This window comes from Rhineura floridana, chromosome 9 (assembly GCF_030035675.1).
Source record: "Rhineura floridana isolate rRhiFlo1 chromosome 9, rRhiFlo1.hap2, whole genome shotgun sequence".
NCBI classification, from domain to species: Eukaryota; Metazoa; Chordata; class Lepidosauria; order Squamata; family Rhineuridae; genus Rhineura; species Rhineura floridana.
In genome coordinates this window covers 13174757-13193286 of record NC_084488.1, presented here as the reverse complement: position 1 = coordinate 13193286, position 18530 = coordinate 13174757, and the positions used below count along the sequence as shown (strand labels likewise).

Below are 18530 nucleotides of genomic sequence, written 5' to 3'. Positions count from 1 at the left end.
AGTGGACTGAGAGACAAATAATGTTTTTGTCAGAAGCCAAACTGCTGTGGAAAAGAAACAGCACTGCATGCAACGAACACAGGTCAGAATGGAAATCTATGCTTTCTTATGTCCCTCGTTTGGGTGCCTGCTACAAGAGCCTAGCTAACTCCACTATGCTCTGTTTGCATATTTTAAAAGAAAATAGTGCTGCTTCTGGAGTAGGAAAGCAGGGAATACCTAACAGTAGAAAGAAAAAGTGCATGTACACATACTGTACCTATGCACAGATGTGAACCAAAGAGAATCAGTATGAGCCAATGCTTTTTATAAAAATGTAGTTAGTGTAAAAATGTAGATTGTGAAACTGTTTTAGAAGTCTTTAATTTTGCATTCACTTTTTTGCCCTTTTTAAAGTCAGATAAAGAACAAAATCAAGTTACAAAATCTTATCTTTTCCCACTGCTGGTCATACATAGTTTCCTTCTAATTTGTGAAGAAATCTGCTTACAAAAAAAATATTCACACAGAAAAAGCGAAGAGTGGGAAAAAGAGTTAAAATATTTTAATGCTTTACACATAGATTCAACTTGTAAAGATTTTAATATTGCTTTATCAGTAAATCTCATCAAAACTTAAAAACAACCCACACTTTGGGCCACATTCATACACATCATACACCAGAGTTTCTGACATTGTGGTTTACATAGCACATGAGCAGCATGATAGTGCACACTACCCAATCATTCATGTTTCATTCCTCCGCTGGCATGAGTGGGGAAACAAACCAGGAAGTTGCAATTAAGCTTGATTTCCTGTTTTAAATAGAATCAGGATTGTGTTTTGTTTCTCCCTAAGAAGCCAAGATTGCTAGCCAGTCTTAAACTTGGTTCATTGTTGGTTTACAGATCCTAATTTGTAAGGGAGCAGCAAATCCTGATCCTGGGTTGCGATGTAATGCAAAGCCAAGCTTAATGGCATATGGCTTTCTGCTTTGTTTCTCCCACTTCAGGAGGAGGAGGATGTCAGGAAGGGAATATCGGGCAGTGTGCACTAGCAACTGCTTCTGTACATTAAACCAGAAACCCTGGTTTATCATGGCATATGTATGTGACTGAAAATATACAGACACAAAAATACAATTTTAAAAGCTATCTTACAAAATATTCTTTCTTTAAACATTTCTAATGAACAGTGCAACATATTGGAATGTGCAATATAAAAACCATATCTCACAGGAAATTTCTTACATAACTTATGAAAAACAATTATAAATACAGTCAGTCTAAAAAGTTAAAAGAAAATATATAACAATTCAAAGTTTCCACAGAAGACTGTGAAGTGCATTTAGATTTCCACACAAAGTAGAGCAGGTGTGGCGAATCTTTGGCCCTCCAGATGGTGCTGAGCTATAGCTCCCATCATCCCTGGACAGGTTTGTTGTAGTTCAGCAGCATCTGGATGGCCAAAGGTCCCCACACCTGATGTAGAGACTACTTCACTCACACTGCAAGACAGGAATAGGTTTAATGTACACAGCACTCAAGAGGGAAGAAAATGGAAGATCTCCTGCGTGATCATGATCAGGGCCTCCTCAGCTCATGTTCTCCTCTAATGGGTGGATGATGGCAGTGTTGGGATGATGGGATGCGAAAGAGCGGATACGGACAGTGAATATAGCCATCCTTCCCAATTGTGTGAGGGGTAAATGGCTGAATAGGGCTAAAAATGCACCCTGATCTAGAGGAGTTAGTCTGAGCATCCACAGAGCTAAAATCTTTCCAGTCAGCTGTTTGGCAAGAAAGAGATTGGTTCAAACCTCCCTACTCTCCCTTTCCTGAACAGCTGGTCCACATAATTTTAACTTTTCAAATGGACTCCATGCGTACAGTCCCAGAAGGGGGCCATAAATGCAGGAACTATTTGCACACACAAGGCCCCAATCCAGCAGAGGACATACGTGTGGAAACCTACTTCACAAGCAGTGCCCTTTGCTGGACCAGGGTGATAGTCAGCACACACATATACAAAGGGCTTTCCTCTTATTCAATAAGAGGAATGAGCCACCTCTGTTCACAAATCAGTTCTAAATCAGGCCATGACTAGGGGCATATCCACATGGGAGCACAACTTCATGCTAAAGATGCTGTTTTTATCTCTGTTTTCTGTTTGCACTGTCCACAGTAAGGGCTCAATGCCAACTGCAAACACAGTGTTTTCTATTCACACTGGACAGGAAGGATCAATCACGCAGTTTCCTCAAGACCACACCCTCTAATTTAACATTTCCACTCCCTCTGTTACCTGGCAACAGAGCATGCTCAGTTTGTTCTACCAGTAAGTTTCATTTTAAAAACAAACAACCCAGAAGTGCAATTATTTGTATTTTCACTGGTACAATACAGTTGAAATACAAATCTTTATTTGAGTAGTGATATCCTTTTGTGCACAAGTTAGGGGGAAAGAAAAATAAGGCACTGTTTGCAGCAACATAAAAAATCCTTGCAGAACAGGAGAGAGCAGTGGTATTTTCTCTTTAGCCCACAGAAAATGAAATGAAAGAAGGGAGGAGGAGGCGTGGAGAGGGAAATGATTGACATGCCCACCTAAAAGCATCGGACCACAGCGTCTGCAAGCCCTAGAGAGACAGTAAATACTTTTTTCCTTTCCTTTTTGGATTATCAGAGGGTTGGGTTAGTATGGATTTACAGGGGGGGAACTGTGTGATAGCTTCTGTTTGCCAGTAACATCATGTGAACCATGAGAATTAAAAGGGGATATGAGTAGCATCAGACACGCACTAAATCACTATGTAGATGAACCCTTACTGTTCAGCCAAAATTGAATCTCATTGTGTAAATGTAAATTGTGTAATTCTTTTCAAAAATAGTAGAACCAAGTGGGAAAGCCTTTCCTGAACTGCATCACCTCAGAGTGTAGCTGGAGGATTGAATGTTTGTAAGGTCTCCCACACAGATCAATATATAAAACTAGTAGTTCAGGGGGAAACCTTTAGGGCCAAAATAGATGCAGGATCTGTTTGCTTAAACCTGGATCTATAGCAATCATGTAGATTTAGGAAGAAAAGAGAATGTACTGTTTAGGTGTACTGAAATCTCTCCACCCATATTTTTATTTTTCTGGCAGCCTCCCCCCATCCCCATGCTTTCCTCCCAAATGGGCTCTAATACAGGAAGTGGACCAAGTGGATGCAAAACTGATACCAGGGACATACCGTGTGAGGTATGCCACAGGTAACTCATTTGCATGCTCTTTTTGCTCCTAACATTGGACCCATCTAGCCCACTGTCTTTCATTGCAAAAGAACTGGGGTGCAACAGATCTGGATAGCAAACATTTATTTATTATTATTATTTATTAAATTTATATACCGCCCGACTAGCGATAGCTCTCTGGGCGGTGAACATAAACATGCTGCTATCACATCTAATTTGGCCCGTAAACTAGCTTTCTCTCTAGCATACAATGTTTCTATGTGCAGAGAGGTATTTTTTTCATAAGAAAGAATGTACAATCATCCACCCAACCTGAAATGTTCCAGTTCAGGAAAAGCGTTACCACTTTGTTCAGCTGATTGTACAAACTGCACTTATAAGTCCAACAAAATACACAAGAGTGAAATATACGGATCATGGCTCCCATTCAACTCTCAAATGAAGGAGCTCTGAGTTGGAACAATATAGTGCTCATAAAGAAAAATAAAACATTAGTAATACTCTTCTTTTGTAATCATAACTTTGCCCAGCTATCCCTGTTTTAAGATGGGACCCTTGCCCAGTTCTCTGTATCCTAACTTCAGAGCATCGGATGCTTTTCTAAAAAGTCAATACGGGGACAGAAAACATGAATTTCACAAGCTTTTATGGATATGTCCTATCCTCTAAAGGTGCATAAAGCTGAAGAGAAGGAGGTAGATAAGGTTAAAATAATGTAGTCTGATAACAGGCAGGTCCACAAAAGGGCATGATCCCAAGTTCAATCTGTGTGAAATCCAAAATTTCCCAAAACAAGTTGGCTCCAAACAGTGCATTCAGCATTGCTCCTTTAAGCCCTTAAGTCTCAAACCCCTGCTTCATGTGAGCATTCTGACCTGCAGCAGGCTGGCAAGGTTTAAGGTGCACCAACAAACAAATCTCCATCCTTCATCAAAACCAAAGCCATGCTCCCCCGCCAAATAATATTCTTATGTAGGTCGCTTTTCCAGTCTTCAGTAAGTAGCTCAAGCAGGAAGAAGTTCCTCCTTTTCCTACCACTCTACAAATCAGCAAACACAAATTCTGGGCGATGGGTTCTAGTTGAGGGACATGTCATGTTAAGGATGCCCAGAAAGTTTGGACTTTAAAGCCCAGTGTAGACAAGTCCTAAGTAAACCAGAAATGAGAGAGGCTACAAAAGTGTTTACCTGTTTTTCTGAGTTATTCCAAAGCAACAAAATTTCACTTAAAATAAATTTGTCAAGTTTCTATTTGACCAATATGTTAAATAAATTACTAGTAAAGGTTAAGCGTAAGGACATTTTTCACCCAAAAACAAGCAGTTCACAATATTACATAAAAAGGATATGGGTATGATGGGTCAAGTCCTACCAAATTCAGTGGGAGAGAAGCAAATGCTTCACAGTGCAATTCTACATTATGCCTATTTAGAATTAAGCACCACTGAGTTCAATGAGGCTTAGTTCCAGGTAAGTGTGTATCGGAATGCAGCCTAAAACTTCCATTGAAATCAGTGAGATTAAAAGTGCTTTGTGCCCTTTGTGTCCAGTGTAAACTGCTCTATAAAACCTTTTTTTGGTCATGTATAAAATGCATGAATGCTTTGGCTATATAAGTCACACAGTACTATCCAAACCCAAATATTAACGGAACTATAATACAGAGGCCCAGTTTCTTTCAGAATGACTGTGCAAGCAAAATTGCTAGTAAGGTTGTCAAAAGGTCTTCACACTGGACAAAACCTACAATTCCCTCTTTTTTCAAAAAAATAAAATGAACAATTAATACTGTTTTTCAGCTAAAATTTACTTAGGATTAAACTCCACTGAACATGCTGGGAGTTACTTCTGAGTAAACATGCACAGGATTGAGCTGCATGACTGATTTGTCCCTTTCATTGTAAAATTTAGTGAAGAAAAAAAGAGCACATGTATGATTTAGACAAATTTAAGCACTTTTAAATCTCACTTATTTCAGTGGCAGCTATTCAAGCATAAACAATGGGACTTAAAGGTGCTTAATTCTGGCTGGTCCTGACTTACCTGATTTTAAAATAATTATATAGAAACATGAGTTAGCAAGTCTGAGTAACTTTCTTTTGTACTGATATTTTTAAAACATGGAACATGATCCAGCCATAGCTGAACAAAATTCAAGTATTTCCCATGGGAAAAACAAAGGACAAGACGAGTCATTCACTTTGACTAGATCATGCAGTTATAAATGTTACATTTATACTGGTACATCCCCTGAGGTTAAAGCTTATACAATGCCAGACGTATAATAAAAATATGTATAATTTCCCAATCTGTCTTCATTGACAATTAACATTCCGATCATATTTTTTAACAGATAAGTATATGATGTGCTTAAGATACATCAATTGATGATTTGGTTTTCAATTTTGAGCTGATAATGCAACAATAAAGTTGTAACACTTTACTCCCTGCCCAAAAATAACTTCAAGGGTTTGGTTATTATAAGCTTCTTTCAAAAACCCTGTAGGAATGTATTAGATCAGTTTTGTAGGCAAGGTTATGATGAGTTATAAAAAAAGTATCACAACAAATGGTTTTAAATCCAACTCCTTTTTGACAGTTTAATCTTGCCAAGAGCAGAACCTTGAGCTTTAATGTGAATCTCCCCCCACTAAACTTTATTTGCTCTACTTTCTGAAAAGGTGATCCTACCTGAAGAAAGCCAGATCTGTAATAGTTAGGTCCTGCAATTATTCTCTCTTTCTAATCTTAGCCCTCAAGCAATTTAGGACCAGGAAAGACAAGTGCTCTACAAAGTTAATATTTGCATGATGTCTTCTAGCTAAAAGACATACATTACAAGAAGTACAATGCTAAAAAATATAAATCCCTTTCCCTGCCTATCCATTGTCTTTCAATATTATAAAAAAAATTTTTTGTTAACTTCTGATGTGTTACCCTTTTAGATTCTGGTACAATGCTATGTGTCTTAACTTTTGAAACAATCAGAATAGAGGTGCTACTATTTCAAAGTTCTTTTTACAACCCTATAGTAAATCCCTTCTATACAAATGTCGCCTTAAGTTCCTGGGTACCCGATTTTTGGGTCCACTGATGAAAAACTGAGTAGTACACGGATGGCCAACCACATGTGATAGACACAGTTCAGGTTTGTAGCAGTACTGGACAGGAGCAGAAAGGTCCATAGCCCTGGTTATGACACAAAGTCAGACCTTCACTCCAGCACTGTACTGCTGCCTGCTCCTTGGCTCAGCAAATTAGAGGCAAGATCACACACCACAAGGCATGTGCCGTTAATGTGCATCTAATAGTTTGGACTTGTCTTCTTGCCTCGTTGCCAAAATGGTTAGCCACCACCAGAAGTATGCACTCTTTTAGCTGGATGCAAGAAGTTGGCATACATTTTCCCCTCTGTTTCTTTCCTCTCCCCTTACATTTTGCCCTCAACTTTTTGTCCTCGAGACCTCAACTCCTGAAGCTCGTCTGCTACAAGGGTGTGGTAATCAAGTCTGCTTGCTTCATTTTAGTTGCCTGTTGTGCCTTTGAAATGTCATTTTCTTCATCAGCCAGCGAAACTGGGTTTTCGTGAACTTCCAAAGCTTTTGCTGGCTTCACTTTTGCCATTTGTTCAACTCCCTGGCTTTTGCAACATTTGCAACAGAAGCAACAGTATTTTCCGCAGGCAAAGGTTAACGATGTTATAGCAGCATCCCAGGGCTGCAAGGAGTGCATCCACCTAGGAAGGAAGTCCCAGTTTCTCAGCTTCTGAGGCAGCCAGTGTGGCCGCTTTTTTTGAAGAATGTTGATGATGACCACAGCAATCAAGGCAGCTATGATGGGAACGGCAATGCCTACGAGGTACTGCCAGCCGGCTACTGACAGGCCAAAAACAGCCAAAGGTATCAGCAGGAAGCAGAGGAGAAGGTAAAAAATGGCAAACCATCTATACTTGGCTGTAATGTTCCCCAAAATCTTGGCCAAGCGGATTGGGACGCGCGTGAACGGGATTGGGTACCACAGGAGAATCCCAGAAATATTAAAAAAGAAGTGGCACAGAGCAATCTGAAAGCAGATACAATCAAGCAAAAAGAGATCAAATCAGAAGAATGTTAAAATCATGTGTGGTTTGTGTACAAGCACCTGTAATTTTAAAGTTTGCTAATGCCTTTTGTTTGTCCTTCCTTCATTGGACCCATCCTAATATTCCACCTCGAAAATACAGATAGCACATAAATCTCTGGCAAACTCTTCTCTTCATTTGAGTAGGAAGAAATAAGAGCTGAGCTGAACACATATTTGGTTCAGTTCATTTATTTGTTTAAAAGCAGAAGTCATAACAAAACATATACCAAATGCATAAAAGCTCATTAGATCACATGGAATGTCATTACAAACTGAACAAACAGATTCAGGGTAGATACAAATAAATGACTTTTTAGTTTGAAAAACTTTTAAAAATTGATTTATTAATTATAGTAAGGGCAAAACTAGGCATGACATGGGAGATCAAAGAACAGAATCTAAAAGCTGTCAGGCATTTGGAGTTGGATTGGTACCAGGAGGGTGAGGTGAGGGAATTTAACCCTTCAATCAATTTTCCTGATTGAAGACCTCCAGAGGCTGTTATTTATCTCATGAGCAAAACATACATGCAGCCTTATAGGATCTTCCACATCAAATCTATTTTGGCCCCAATAAACTCTTTTTAAAAAAATAACTTGGTTTGAAATGAAATTGCATTTAAAAAACAAGCCAACATATTAAAGCCTGCATTCATAACTTTGTAAAACTGAATCATGGTCATCTGTCATACAGATTGAGTTCTGGCGTTTTTTCTATGTAAAACAGAACAATGGGATAAAGTATCCAACTCTTGAGGTTAGGCTTAGCACAATGTTCACACAACATTGAACCATACTTTTCATGAATGAACCTTGAGCTTACATAATCCCCAGCCTTCATCTATTACACACTCTGATTTCACTTACATACTTCCTGTTAAGCACAAGCCATAGTTTGTCCTTCAAAGCAGAACTAGGAACCACATTCAAACCATGGGTTCCAATTCTGGTTTGGACAGCAAACACAAAGCTTAGTTTGCCATTTCAGAAAGCAAAGTGAATCAGAATGTGCAAGGAAAAGAAGGAAAGGGAAACTTGAAACATGTAAAGCCGAGGCTCGCATATCAATGCCAAATCATCACAGGCTCCAAGAATTCAGAAGATGAATATCATTAGGATAATTCAAAGCCCATATGTATGATCTTCTATTCCTGTTTTATGTCCTCCAATGACCTGAGCTCTGCAGTGTGTTCAAATAGTATGGACATTTATTTTCTCTGTAACTCAGAAACACTATTAACTCAGAAAAATATTTTCCAACAGGAAAACAGCTAGGAGGGAAAATAGTAAACAGCCCCACCCCTTTTAGCATTTGTCTGCTGAAACTTCCAGCCTTAGAGGCTTAAACTACACACAGCCCGAAAATATACACACAGCCACACATAACATGTCACTTAAGAACATACGAAGAGCCTGGTGGATCAGGACAATGGCCCATCTAGTCCTCGCAGTATTCTCATGGTGGCCAGCTAAATGGCTGAAGCCCACATGCAGGACGTGAGTACAATAGCACTCTTCCCTTCTGCAGTTTCCAACAACTGGTATTCAGAAGCATACTGCCTCTGACTATGGAGGCTATCATTGCTTGTAGCCATTGATAGCCTTATCTTCCATGACTTTGTCTAAACGTCTTTTAAAGCCATCCAAGTTGGTGTCCATCACTGCCTCTTGTGGAAGCAAATTCCAGAGTTTAACTATGCACTGTGTCTGTCCTGAATCTTCCAACATTCAGTTTCACTGGATGCCCATGATTTTATGCATTCCTGAGTAGTTAGGGATGAAAATATTTTTCAATGTCAGTTCTCCCAGTTTCGCATTTTTCCAGTCCTAAATTCAGTTCTCCACATTTCTGCAGCAATTTGCAGATTTTTTTTAAAAAAAATCCTCATGAAAATTCTCCAGCAAGTGTCTTTCTCCAACACAGTTTTGCTGGTAATTCTGACTAATGTTCACATTTTTGCAAGCCATTTCTCATTATATGATGCATTTGTGCATGTTGTTTTCACTCATATATTCATTTATATGCACACTTTCCCCTGATATATGCATTTTTGTAAACATTGGTTGGCGAACTGTATTGCAAAATTTGAATAAGTGTGAATTTTGAAGGATGGCCGCGTTTTGATTCTCATATTGTTTCAGAATGTGTGAATTCGGTAGATTCAGCTTGAAATATGAACTGAATTGAAATTCTCCCCCATCCCGAAGGGAAGTTGGCTGCCTATTACCTACTGGGCCAAGTTCAAGGTTTTGGGTTTGGTGTGCAAAGCCCTATACAGCTTGGGACCAGGATATCTTAAATACAGTCTTAACCCAGTCAATCACTGCACTCCACAGGTGAAGGCCTTATCAGGAAGTCTGTTCCGCACAACATAGAAAGCGGAGCTTTAGTGTAGTGGCACCTACCCTTTGGAATTCCCTCCCCTTAAATCTGTTATTTTTTCAGCACCTACTGAAGACCTTCCTCTTTCAACAAGCCTTTTAAGTAGAGACCTTATCCCTGTATGCATCTGTGCTGGAATTGCTTTTTAAGATGTTTTTAAAGCTTTTTTTAAAAGGATGTTTTAAAAGATGTTTTAATATGTTTGTAAAGATGTTTTGTTTTAATATATTTTAAAGTCTGTTTTTAAGATGTTTTAGAGTGTTTTGTTTCTTGCTTTGGCTCCTTCTAGGAAGAAGGGTGGGATATAATAATAATAATAATAAAGTTGCTCCATCCCCTTTATAATTTTGGTTGCCCTTTTCTGTACCTTTTCCAACTCTACAGTATCCTTTTTGAGGTGAGGCAACCAGAACTGTACACAGTGTTCTAAATGTGGTCGCATTGTAGATTTGTATAAACGCATTATGATATAAGCATTTTTATTTTCAGTTCTGTTTCTAATGATCCCTAGCATGAACTCTGCCTTTTTCACAGCTGCTTCCCATTGGGTTGACATCTTCATCATGCTATCCACTAGGACCCCAAAGTCTCATTCCAGGTCAATCACCACAAGTTCAGACCCCCGTGAGCATATATATGAAATTAAGATTTTCTCCTAAGCATTTGTTTAGCATTTTAACAACTCTACTTGAGTCCCAGGAAAACAACTATATGTTTATTATTAAGTATGTGCTCAAAGGATTTCTCTGGATCAAACCCCAAAGTGCTAGCATTGCACTGACAATTCTCTATATAAAAGATAAAAATGTCCCGTCCTAACTCAGGCAAGTCATATTAAGTCCAAATTTTCTCATTTACTCTATGTCTGGAAATAATATAAAACAGGAATTAAAGCTAACCTGTAAGGAATGCTTTAGTTTACTTCCTGGACTGGCTAAAGCAGCAAGAATTGCTGTTGTGGTGGTACCAATGTTGGATCCCAGAGTTAGGGGATATGCCCGTTCAATGCTTATGACACCAATTCCTGGTTGGAAGGGGGAAAAAGCATGATTTTCATCAGAACTGATATGGCACTTTGAACACTCTAAAGTGTTTCACATTTACAGCATACATCACAACAGCCCTAAAACTATAAAGTTAAGAGATAGTAGTTTAGCTACCACTCACAGCTATATCACATCATATCTACACTGCAACAGAACATTTGTATTGTATCATTGTATATACAGTACAACCTGTAAACTCAATTCCTTGCAAACCCCAGCTTTGGAGGCATAGTGATGGACTCTAGTGACTCTAAAGCCAAAACTCAGAATGGATGGACAGCAAGGTAGACAGAACTCTACATTTTTGTTCTAGTCCATTACTAGGGCTCAAAGTGGATCTATCATTTTGATTTTGATTTTTTTTAAGAGATAAAATATGTTTATTTGTGGAGAAATGCTGTATATAAGTTTGCTTACATTTATGCTTAGAACAAAAATATGTTATGTGATCTCTGTGACTGTCATAAGACCTTGTGTTGTTTCATTGTTACAAGTCTGCTTAGCAGTGGTTGCTTGGTGACAGGTTCTGAGAGGAGAGAGATGGGATTACTTTTAATTTTATTAGCTGGAGACATTCATTCCGAATTGTCTGGGTGACAGCAGACTCTGATTGGCTGAAGGTTCCAGTCAGTTGGAAGTTAACTGCAGCTGGTGAGAATCATCAGTTACAAGAGTCGGTTGGGAGGAGTCAGAGTTGGGAATTGAGACAGGAAAGTGATTCTTGAGGGCAATTTGAGCAATAAGAGCAGAGAATAGCTGAAGGAAAAATGGAGATCTATAATGTAATACCCAGTGTGTTGTTAACAGTTCAGGATAAGGGAGATGGTGACTGACATGGTCTGAGAAGCTGTCCTGTGAAAAGTTCTTATCAGAGGAAGGAGACAAAAGTGGGTTTTATGATTGGCTAAACTGTCCAAGCAGCCAGGAGAACAATCAGAAGACCTTAGGGGTACAGAGGTATATTGTCTCCAGTAGCTGGACTGTATTGTGGGAGTATTTGGCTGCGGTGGAGGTTTAGGGAATTTGGCCTAAGATAAAAGCCACTTACAGGCTGGTGTCAGCAATCGTGTCTGTTGGAGCTTCAGAAACCGTCAGCAAGCATCTTTAAGGCTCCAATGAAGGTGTCAGCATTCCCTTATGTAAAGAGTATCCCTGTGATAAACCTACAATCTTAGTTTAAGGTTTAACAAATCTCTAGTGTTGGTGTCCATTTCACACCTACAGCCTACTGTACATGCTACTAGGAGGTTTTTAAAGTATTCTGGGTGAATTGGTGGCAAAGGAAAATTAAGGAGACCTATATTTACACAAAGTGAGGCTGAGGGATCCTGGGATCCCTGACATATAAAAACCTGGAATTATCCCATTTTCACTTACACCCAACAGTGGAAAGCTACACCAGTTCAACCCCCCTTAAAAAAAACTTACCTAAAATACTTCCATGAAACACTTACCCACAAGTGGAGTAATAGCAGATGTGAACACTGAACTGCTCTGAACGATGAAAGTCATGACAGCTCCCACCACCATAGCCAGGTATCCTGTCAGCCAGGAAAATGGAAATGGAAAATCTGGAAAACAGAAGCACAAGAGGCATTAGAGTATTCTTTTCTAAATCAGGTGTAGAACTAGTTTTGTAAGAGTGTTTTACGGTGAGCAGCAGCAAGCAATATATGTCTTCAATTTATGAAAGTCAAAAAATGAGCTAATGAGTTGCAGAAGTAGGTAGAGGGGCACTGGCATTTCTGTTTAACTAAACATCAAGGTGGCACGTTACTGAAGCTTGATTATTTTACTTGGATGCAAGCTCTGTTGAACTCACTGAAATTTACTTCTGAGTAAATGTGCATAGGATTATCCTGTAAATCTCATACATAAGATTGGGTTTTTACTCTGTGTTCCCCTGAGGCAATTGCTGTTTCACTTTCTCCAGAGTTCCCACTGTTCTTAATGGAACGGCTCCTATAATCTGGAGTTTCTCCATGCTTTTGATTTTCCTGCTTTCCAACTTTTGATGCTTTCTGAGGCTCCTCTGCTTATCTCTTCTACAGTCATCTCTTCTACAGCGTGCAATGATTCTTGCTCCAGTTGTGTGTTCATATAGTCTGTTGCTGCTGCTGCATCCTAGGATTTGTGGGGTGAGGTAGTGTATCTCACACTGGCATTAGAAGCCTAGCAGAGCAGCCCTAACCATGTCTGTGACTCAAGAGTCAGTAGTAAGTCCTATTGAATTCAGTGAAGCAAGCTTTAGATTGTTGCAATCTAGAGGACCATATCTGAACCATTCTAAAGCCAGGCAGGGGGACACATAAGAACAAAGAAGCAGATCTTTCTGAATCTAGCCCTTCTCAGATCATGTTGGGCTAAGTAGCGGCATTTTTGCCTAAATAGGATTTTTGCCTAAAACAATCCCCACAGACATTTGACAAAATGGACTTGCTGGGCCACTCATGAGCAAGGAACAAGAACTGGATGAAGACCATTCTGTCCGTCCCTAGATAAAAAGGTACAATCCACAGGATGTGTCTCGCATCAGCTTCCACTCATTCTATTATAGTATGAACTAGAAAGGTTATTGTACATTGTGCTTAATAGAGTAAATGTCCTATTTGTAATGCTATTAAAAAGAAAAAGATAGTTACCAGTGTTGAGTGTCTTCTTGATAACATTTGCTACTTGTCCTTGAAGTACTGAATTCAGTAACTTAACTATTAGTATCAAGCACATGCACAGAAAAAGTAGGGAAAGGGCAAGAAGGATGAGACCAATGGCAAGATCTGGGAGATTTGATCCTACAAAAATGTGTTGACCTATAGAAGGAGAAAAAATGATACAGAATTGTTAGTTCCATAAAAAAAGGAAAATAATGGTTAGCCCCCTTTGAGAGCTGTTTGAACAGAGTGTTTGTAGGACGGTTAACCTTACTTCCTTTCCCCACCAACTCCTTTTTGAATGTTAATCCCCCTACACACACACACCTCTAAGTGCCACCAAATAACTTTCTTCCATGGTGATGCTACATTTCCTTGGCATTTGAGCCGACAGATAAGATACAAAGTTTTGTGCTGTACTTGTGTGGTTCTAATGGTGTTTAATCTTTGATGTAAACTATTTTTAAAAAGTTTGGTTATTATGGAGTGGCACAGAAGTGCAAGCTATAAACAAACAAGCAAGCAAGCAAACAAACCTTTTAGATGATACTACCAGGAGCTTTTTGGCAGCACTTACATGGTGGGTGGTAATACTTGAACTTGCTCACAGTATTGCTGCACTCTGCCTGCTAACTTGATGTGCTGTGAAGTTCACTCTGACAAAACAGTGTGAAGTTAACTGTTTTTGACTGTCTTAAATCAAGGATAGGCATGATATCAGTCGCAGTTCACCAGTGCTCCACAACTAATTTTTGGTGAACTACTGCTACATCTTGTCCTGGTCCCCCACTGCTGGAAAATCCCTCAGTAAAGATAATGATCTCTTTCACACATAACAAGACACAAAATGTCCACCCCATTATTGTATACGCATGCCCCATATCTATAACAGGATGGCACCACTGCAGCATTTGAATTATATGCATAGAAAGAGGGCATTGCCATAGTGTTTGTATACTGCCATCTCATACTTTACAGAGTATGTGTGGAGGGTATCCGTAAGGGCAGAGATGGATTGTGTGGGCTCTAAAGTCTATTGATTTTAGCTAATTTATTTGGCTATAGGAAAGTCTGGACAAGGACAGAAGCACTTCTTTATTTCCTCATGGTTTTTTTTCATGATAGATAATCGTCTTGCTCTGAAACAGCTCTGTTTTATAAACTTCCAAAGAACAGAAAGTGGCAGGGCTCTGAAATTTGAAAAATCTCTATATTATAAAATGTGGAAAGTGGCATTTTCCTTACATTTTTTAATATTTTCTGTGGTGGATACATTTTTGATGGTCCAGGTCAAGTTTCCATCTGTCCAACAAAGGTCTGGTGATGTACAGTTTTCTGATGGTGGGATGGTGACATTCAGTGCAGTCTAGTCATCAACATATAAAACAGACCAATGAAATTAACACTATCAACTTATGATCTATTGAACCTCTCAAAAGCACTACAGCAAAGAATTCATCACAGTGGTGAAAATTATAAGACATCCAATAAATGAGTCATCTCTCAGCCTTCTTCCCCCACTCATCATAATTAAAAGTATGCTATTAATGAGGCTAATCGATCTTGCCAGGTTAATAATGTATATGTATAAGAGCAGGTCCGTAGTCTGGGGGGTACTCCTGGATCCATCTTTGTCGCTAGAGGCCCAGGTGACCTCCATGGCTAGGAGAGCCTTTTACTAGCTTCAGCTGATAAGACAGCTGCGGCTGTTTCTGGACCGGGATAGCCTGAGCACTGTTGTCCACACACTGGTAACCTCCAGGCTGGATTACTGTAATGCGCTCTATGTGGGGCTGCCCTTGAGGTTGGTCTGGAAGTTGCAGCTGGTGCAAAATGCAGTGGTGAGACTGCTCACTGGGGCAGGGTATTGCCAACATAAGAACATAAGAAGAGCCTGCTGGATCAGGTCAGTGGCCCATCTAGTCCAGCATCCTGTTCTCACAGTGGCCAACCAGGTGCCTGGGGGAAGCCCGCAAGCAGGACCCGAGTGCAAGAACACTCTCCCCTCCTGAGGCTTCCAGCAACTGGTTTTCAGAAGCATGCTGCCTCTGACTACGGTGGCAGAGCACAGCCATCACAGCTAGTAGCCATTGATAGCCCTGTCCTCCATGAATTTGTCTAATCTTTTAAAGCCATCCAAGCTGGTGGCCATAACTGCATCTTGTGGGAGCAAATTCCATAGTTTAACTATGCGCTGAGTAAAGAAGTACTTCCTTTTGTCTGTCCTGAATCTTCCAACATTCAGCTTCTTTGAATGTCCACGAGTTCTAGTATTATGAGAGAGGGAGAAGAACTTTTCTCTATCCACTTTCTCAATGCCATGCATAATTTTATACACTTCTATCATGTCTCCTCTGACCCGCCTTTTCTCTAAACTAAAAAGCCCCAAATGCTGCAACCTTTCCTTGTAAGGGAGTCGCTCCATCCCCTTGATCATTCTGGTTGCCCTCTTCTGAACCTTTTCTAACTCTATAATATCCTTTTTGAGATGAGGCGACCAGAACTGTACACAGTATTCCAAATGTGGCCGCACCATAGATTTATACAACGGCATTATGATATCGGCTGTTTTATTTTCAATACCTTTCCTAATTATCGCTAGCATGGAATTTGCCTTTTTCACAGCTGCCCCACACTGGGTCGACATTTTCATCGTGCTGTCCACTACAACCCCGAGGTCTCTCTCCTGGTCGGTCACCGCCAGTTCAGACCCCATGAGTGTATATGTGAAATTAAGATTTTTTGCTCCAATATGCATAATTTTACACTTGTTTATATTGAATTGCATTTGCCATTTTTCTGCCCATTCACTCAGTTTGGAGAGGTCTTTTTGGAGCTCTTCACAATCCCTTTTTGTTTTAACAACCCTGAACAATTTAGTGTCATCAGCAAACTTGGCCACTTCACTGCTCACTCCTAATTCTAGGTCATTAATGAACAAGTTGAAAAGTACAGGTCCCAATACCGATCGTTGAGGGACTCCACTTTCTACAGCCCTCCATTGGGAGAACTGTCCGTTTATTCCTACTCTCTGCTTTCTGCTTCTTATGTCACCCTGCTGCTGAAAGAATTGCACTGGCTGCCCATTTGCTACCGGGCCAAGTTCAAGGTTCTAGTTCTGGTGTACAAAGCCCTACACAGCTCGGGACCAGGATACCTGAAAGTCTGTCTTACTCCTTATATACCCAGTCGATCACTGCGCTCTGCAGGTGAGGACTTCCTGCAGATATCATCTTATCAGGAGCTTCGTTCTGCACAATATAGGAAACGGACCTTTAGTGTGGTGGCACCTACCCTGTGGAATTCCCTCCCCTTGAATATTAGGCAGGTGCCATCCCTGTTATCTTTTCGGCGCCTATTGAAGACTTTCCTCTTTCAACAAGCCTTTTAAGTTGAGACCTATCCCAGTGTGCGTCTGTGTTAGAATTGCTTTTAATATGTTTTCTTTAATAATATGTTTTTAACCCTTTTTTAAAAAAAGATGTTTTTCAAGCTTTTTAAAAATGTTTTTAGCGTTGTTTTGTTTTAATGTATTTTAAGGTCTTTTTATGATGTTTTAAAGTGCTTTTAGCGTTTCTGTTTCCCGCCCTGGGCTCCTGCTGGGAGGAAGGGCGGGATATCAAATAAAAAATAAAAAATAAATAATATGAAGTACTCTGAACACTCTAAAGTATTATATAAATCCTAAGGAGTATGATTATGCCAATCCAAACAATGAATCTTAATGGTAGGCCAGCATTTATGATTTTTTTCAGTCATAACAAACAAATATAAAGTGTTCCTTATTAATCAAATTTGAAGAAATTTATATTTTATCTATATAGATTTCAATAGTTTTAAAGCAGTGATAATATACTCCAATATAATATTTATAATCTTCAAAAGAAAATTAATAAAGCCAATTTTAGCATTTTTATGAGGCTGGATAAAGTATTCCCCTTCCTTTTTGGATATTCTAGTCGTATATAAACAAAATGATAATGATAATGCAATATCTTATCTACATTAATGGACTTCTTAACATAATACTTGAAATGAAATGGACTGCCTTTAAGTCAATTCCGACTTATGGCCACCCTATGAATAGGGTTTTCATGGTAAGCGGTATTCAGAGGCGGTTTACCATTGCCTTCCTCTGAGGCTGAGAGGCAGTGACTGGCCCAAGGTCACCCAGGGAGCTTCATGGCTATGTGGGGATTCGAACCCTGGTCTCCCAGATCATAGTCCAACACCTTAACCACTACACCACACTGGCTGTCAACATAATACTTACCAGTTCAGTTTTAGTTTTACACCAAATTTTCACTAGGCTTTCATTTTTTGCTGATTCATCGCCTGTAGCAATTGCATTTATCACCGATTTATCTAGCTGTTAAAGCAAACAGAAAATGTTTGATTTATTATACTATACAATAATATATAGATCGCAAGGTTCCATCTCTTTGTCACACTCTAGTATGAGTAATAGTCAGGTTCCAGAATGGAATGGACTCATTTCAAATTTAGTTGTGTAGAATAAAGTAAATCAGTGACCTGAAGACCAACAAGCCTGTTAGGAGTGTGTGTGTGGGGGGGAACAGTCCCAGTCTTGAAACTGGGATTACCAGGCAGAGATAAAATTTTGTTGCTCACCCTTACTATGTACCCAAATACACCCCTTTACTGCCATTCATTCCTATGGTAAAAAATAAGAGAAGCCACTGGTAGACCCACGTGATGCTGGGTGACCCAAATCCACTGAGAGGGATCCCACAAGGAGCACACTATGTCTCTGGCCCACATAGAATATGTTCTGTAGCACCCTAACATATGGGGCTTCTACCACTCTATTAATTAGGATTTCCCCCCCTGTAACAACAGCAGAAAATACATCTACCACAACAGATGAGTGGCAGCTTGGAATAATTATTTGGATGTTTGGGATTAAAAACAACTGGCTCAATACTGAAGCAGCATTCCTTTCCTCATAGGACTGGATCTCTATACCCATGACAGTCTTCAGAGGAGGGTGATAAAGATGGTTAGGAGTCTAGAACACAAATCCTATGAGGAAAGCTTGAAAAGACAGAGTATGTTTAGCCTGGAAAAGAGAAGACTAAGGGGGGGACATGATAG

General features: G+C 39.6%; 1 protein-coding gene across 8 annotated transcripts in view; it reads right to left on the bottom strand.

The window, feature by feature from the left end:
- Positions 1 to 535: 535 nt before the first annotated feature.
- The window catches only part of SLC34A2 (solute carrier family 34 member 2), a 45540-nt gene continuing 27545 nt past the window's right edge, over positions 536 to 18530 (bottom strand). For 7 of the 8 annotated variants that reach the window (XM_061584282.1, XM_061584283.1, XM_061584281.1 and 4 more), the window contains 6 exons: positions 17689 to 17784; positions 14661 to 14781; positions 13407 to 13574; positions 12219 to 12335; positions 10618 to 10742; positions 536 to 7276 (listed from right to left, as the gene is read on the bottom strand). In XM_061584282.1, coding sequence (XP_061440266.1) covers positions 6701 to 7276; positions 10618 to 10742; positions 12219 to 12335; positions 13407 to 13574; positions 14661 to 14781; positions 17689 to 17784 — 1203 coding nt within the window. In that variant the 3' untranslated portion in view covers positions 536 to 6700. The remainder of the gene's footprint in view (positions 7277 to 10617; positions 10743 to 12218; positions 12336 to 13406; positions 13575 to 14660; positions 14782 to 17688; positions 17785 to 18530) is intronic. The other variant, XM_061584288.1, reaches the window with a different exon arrangement.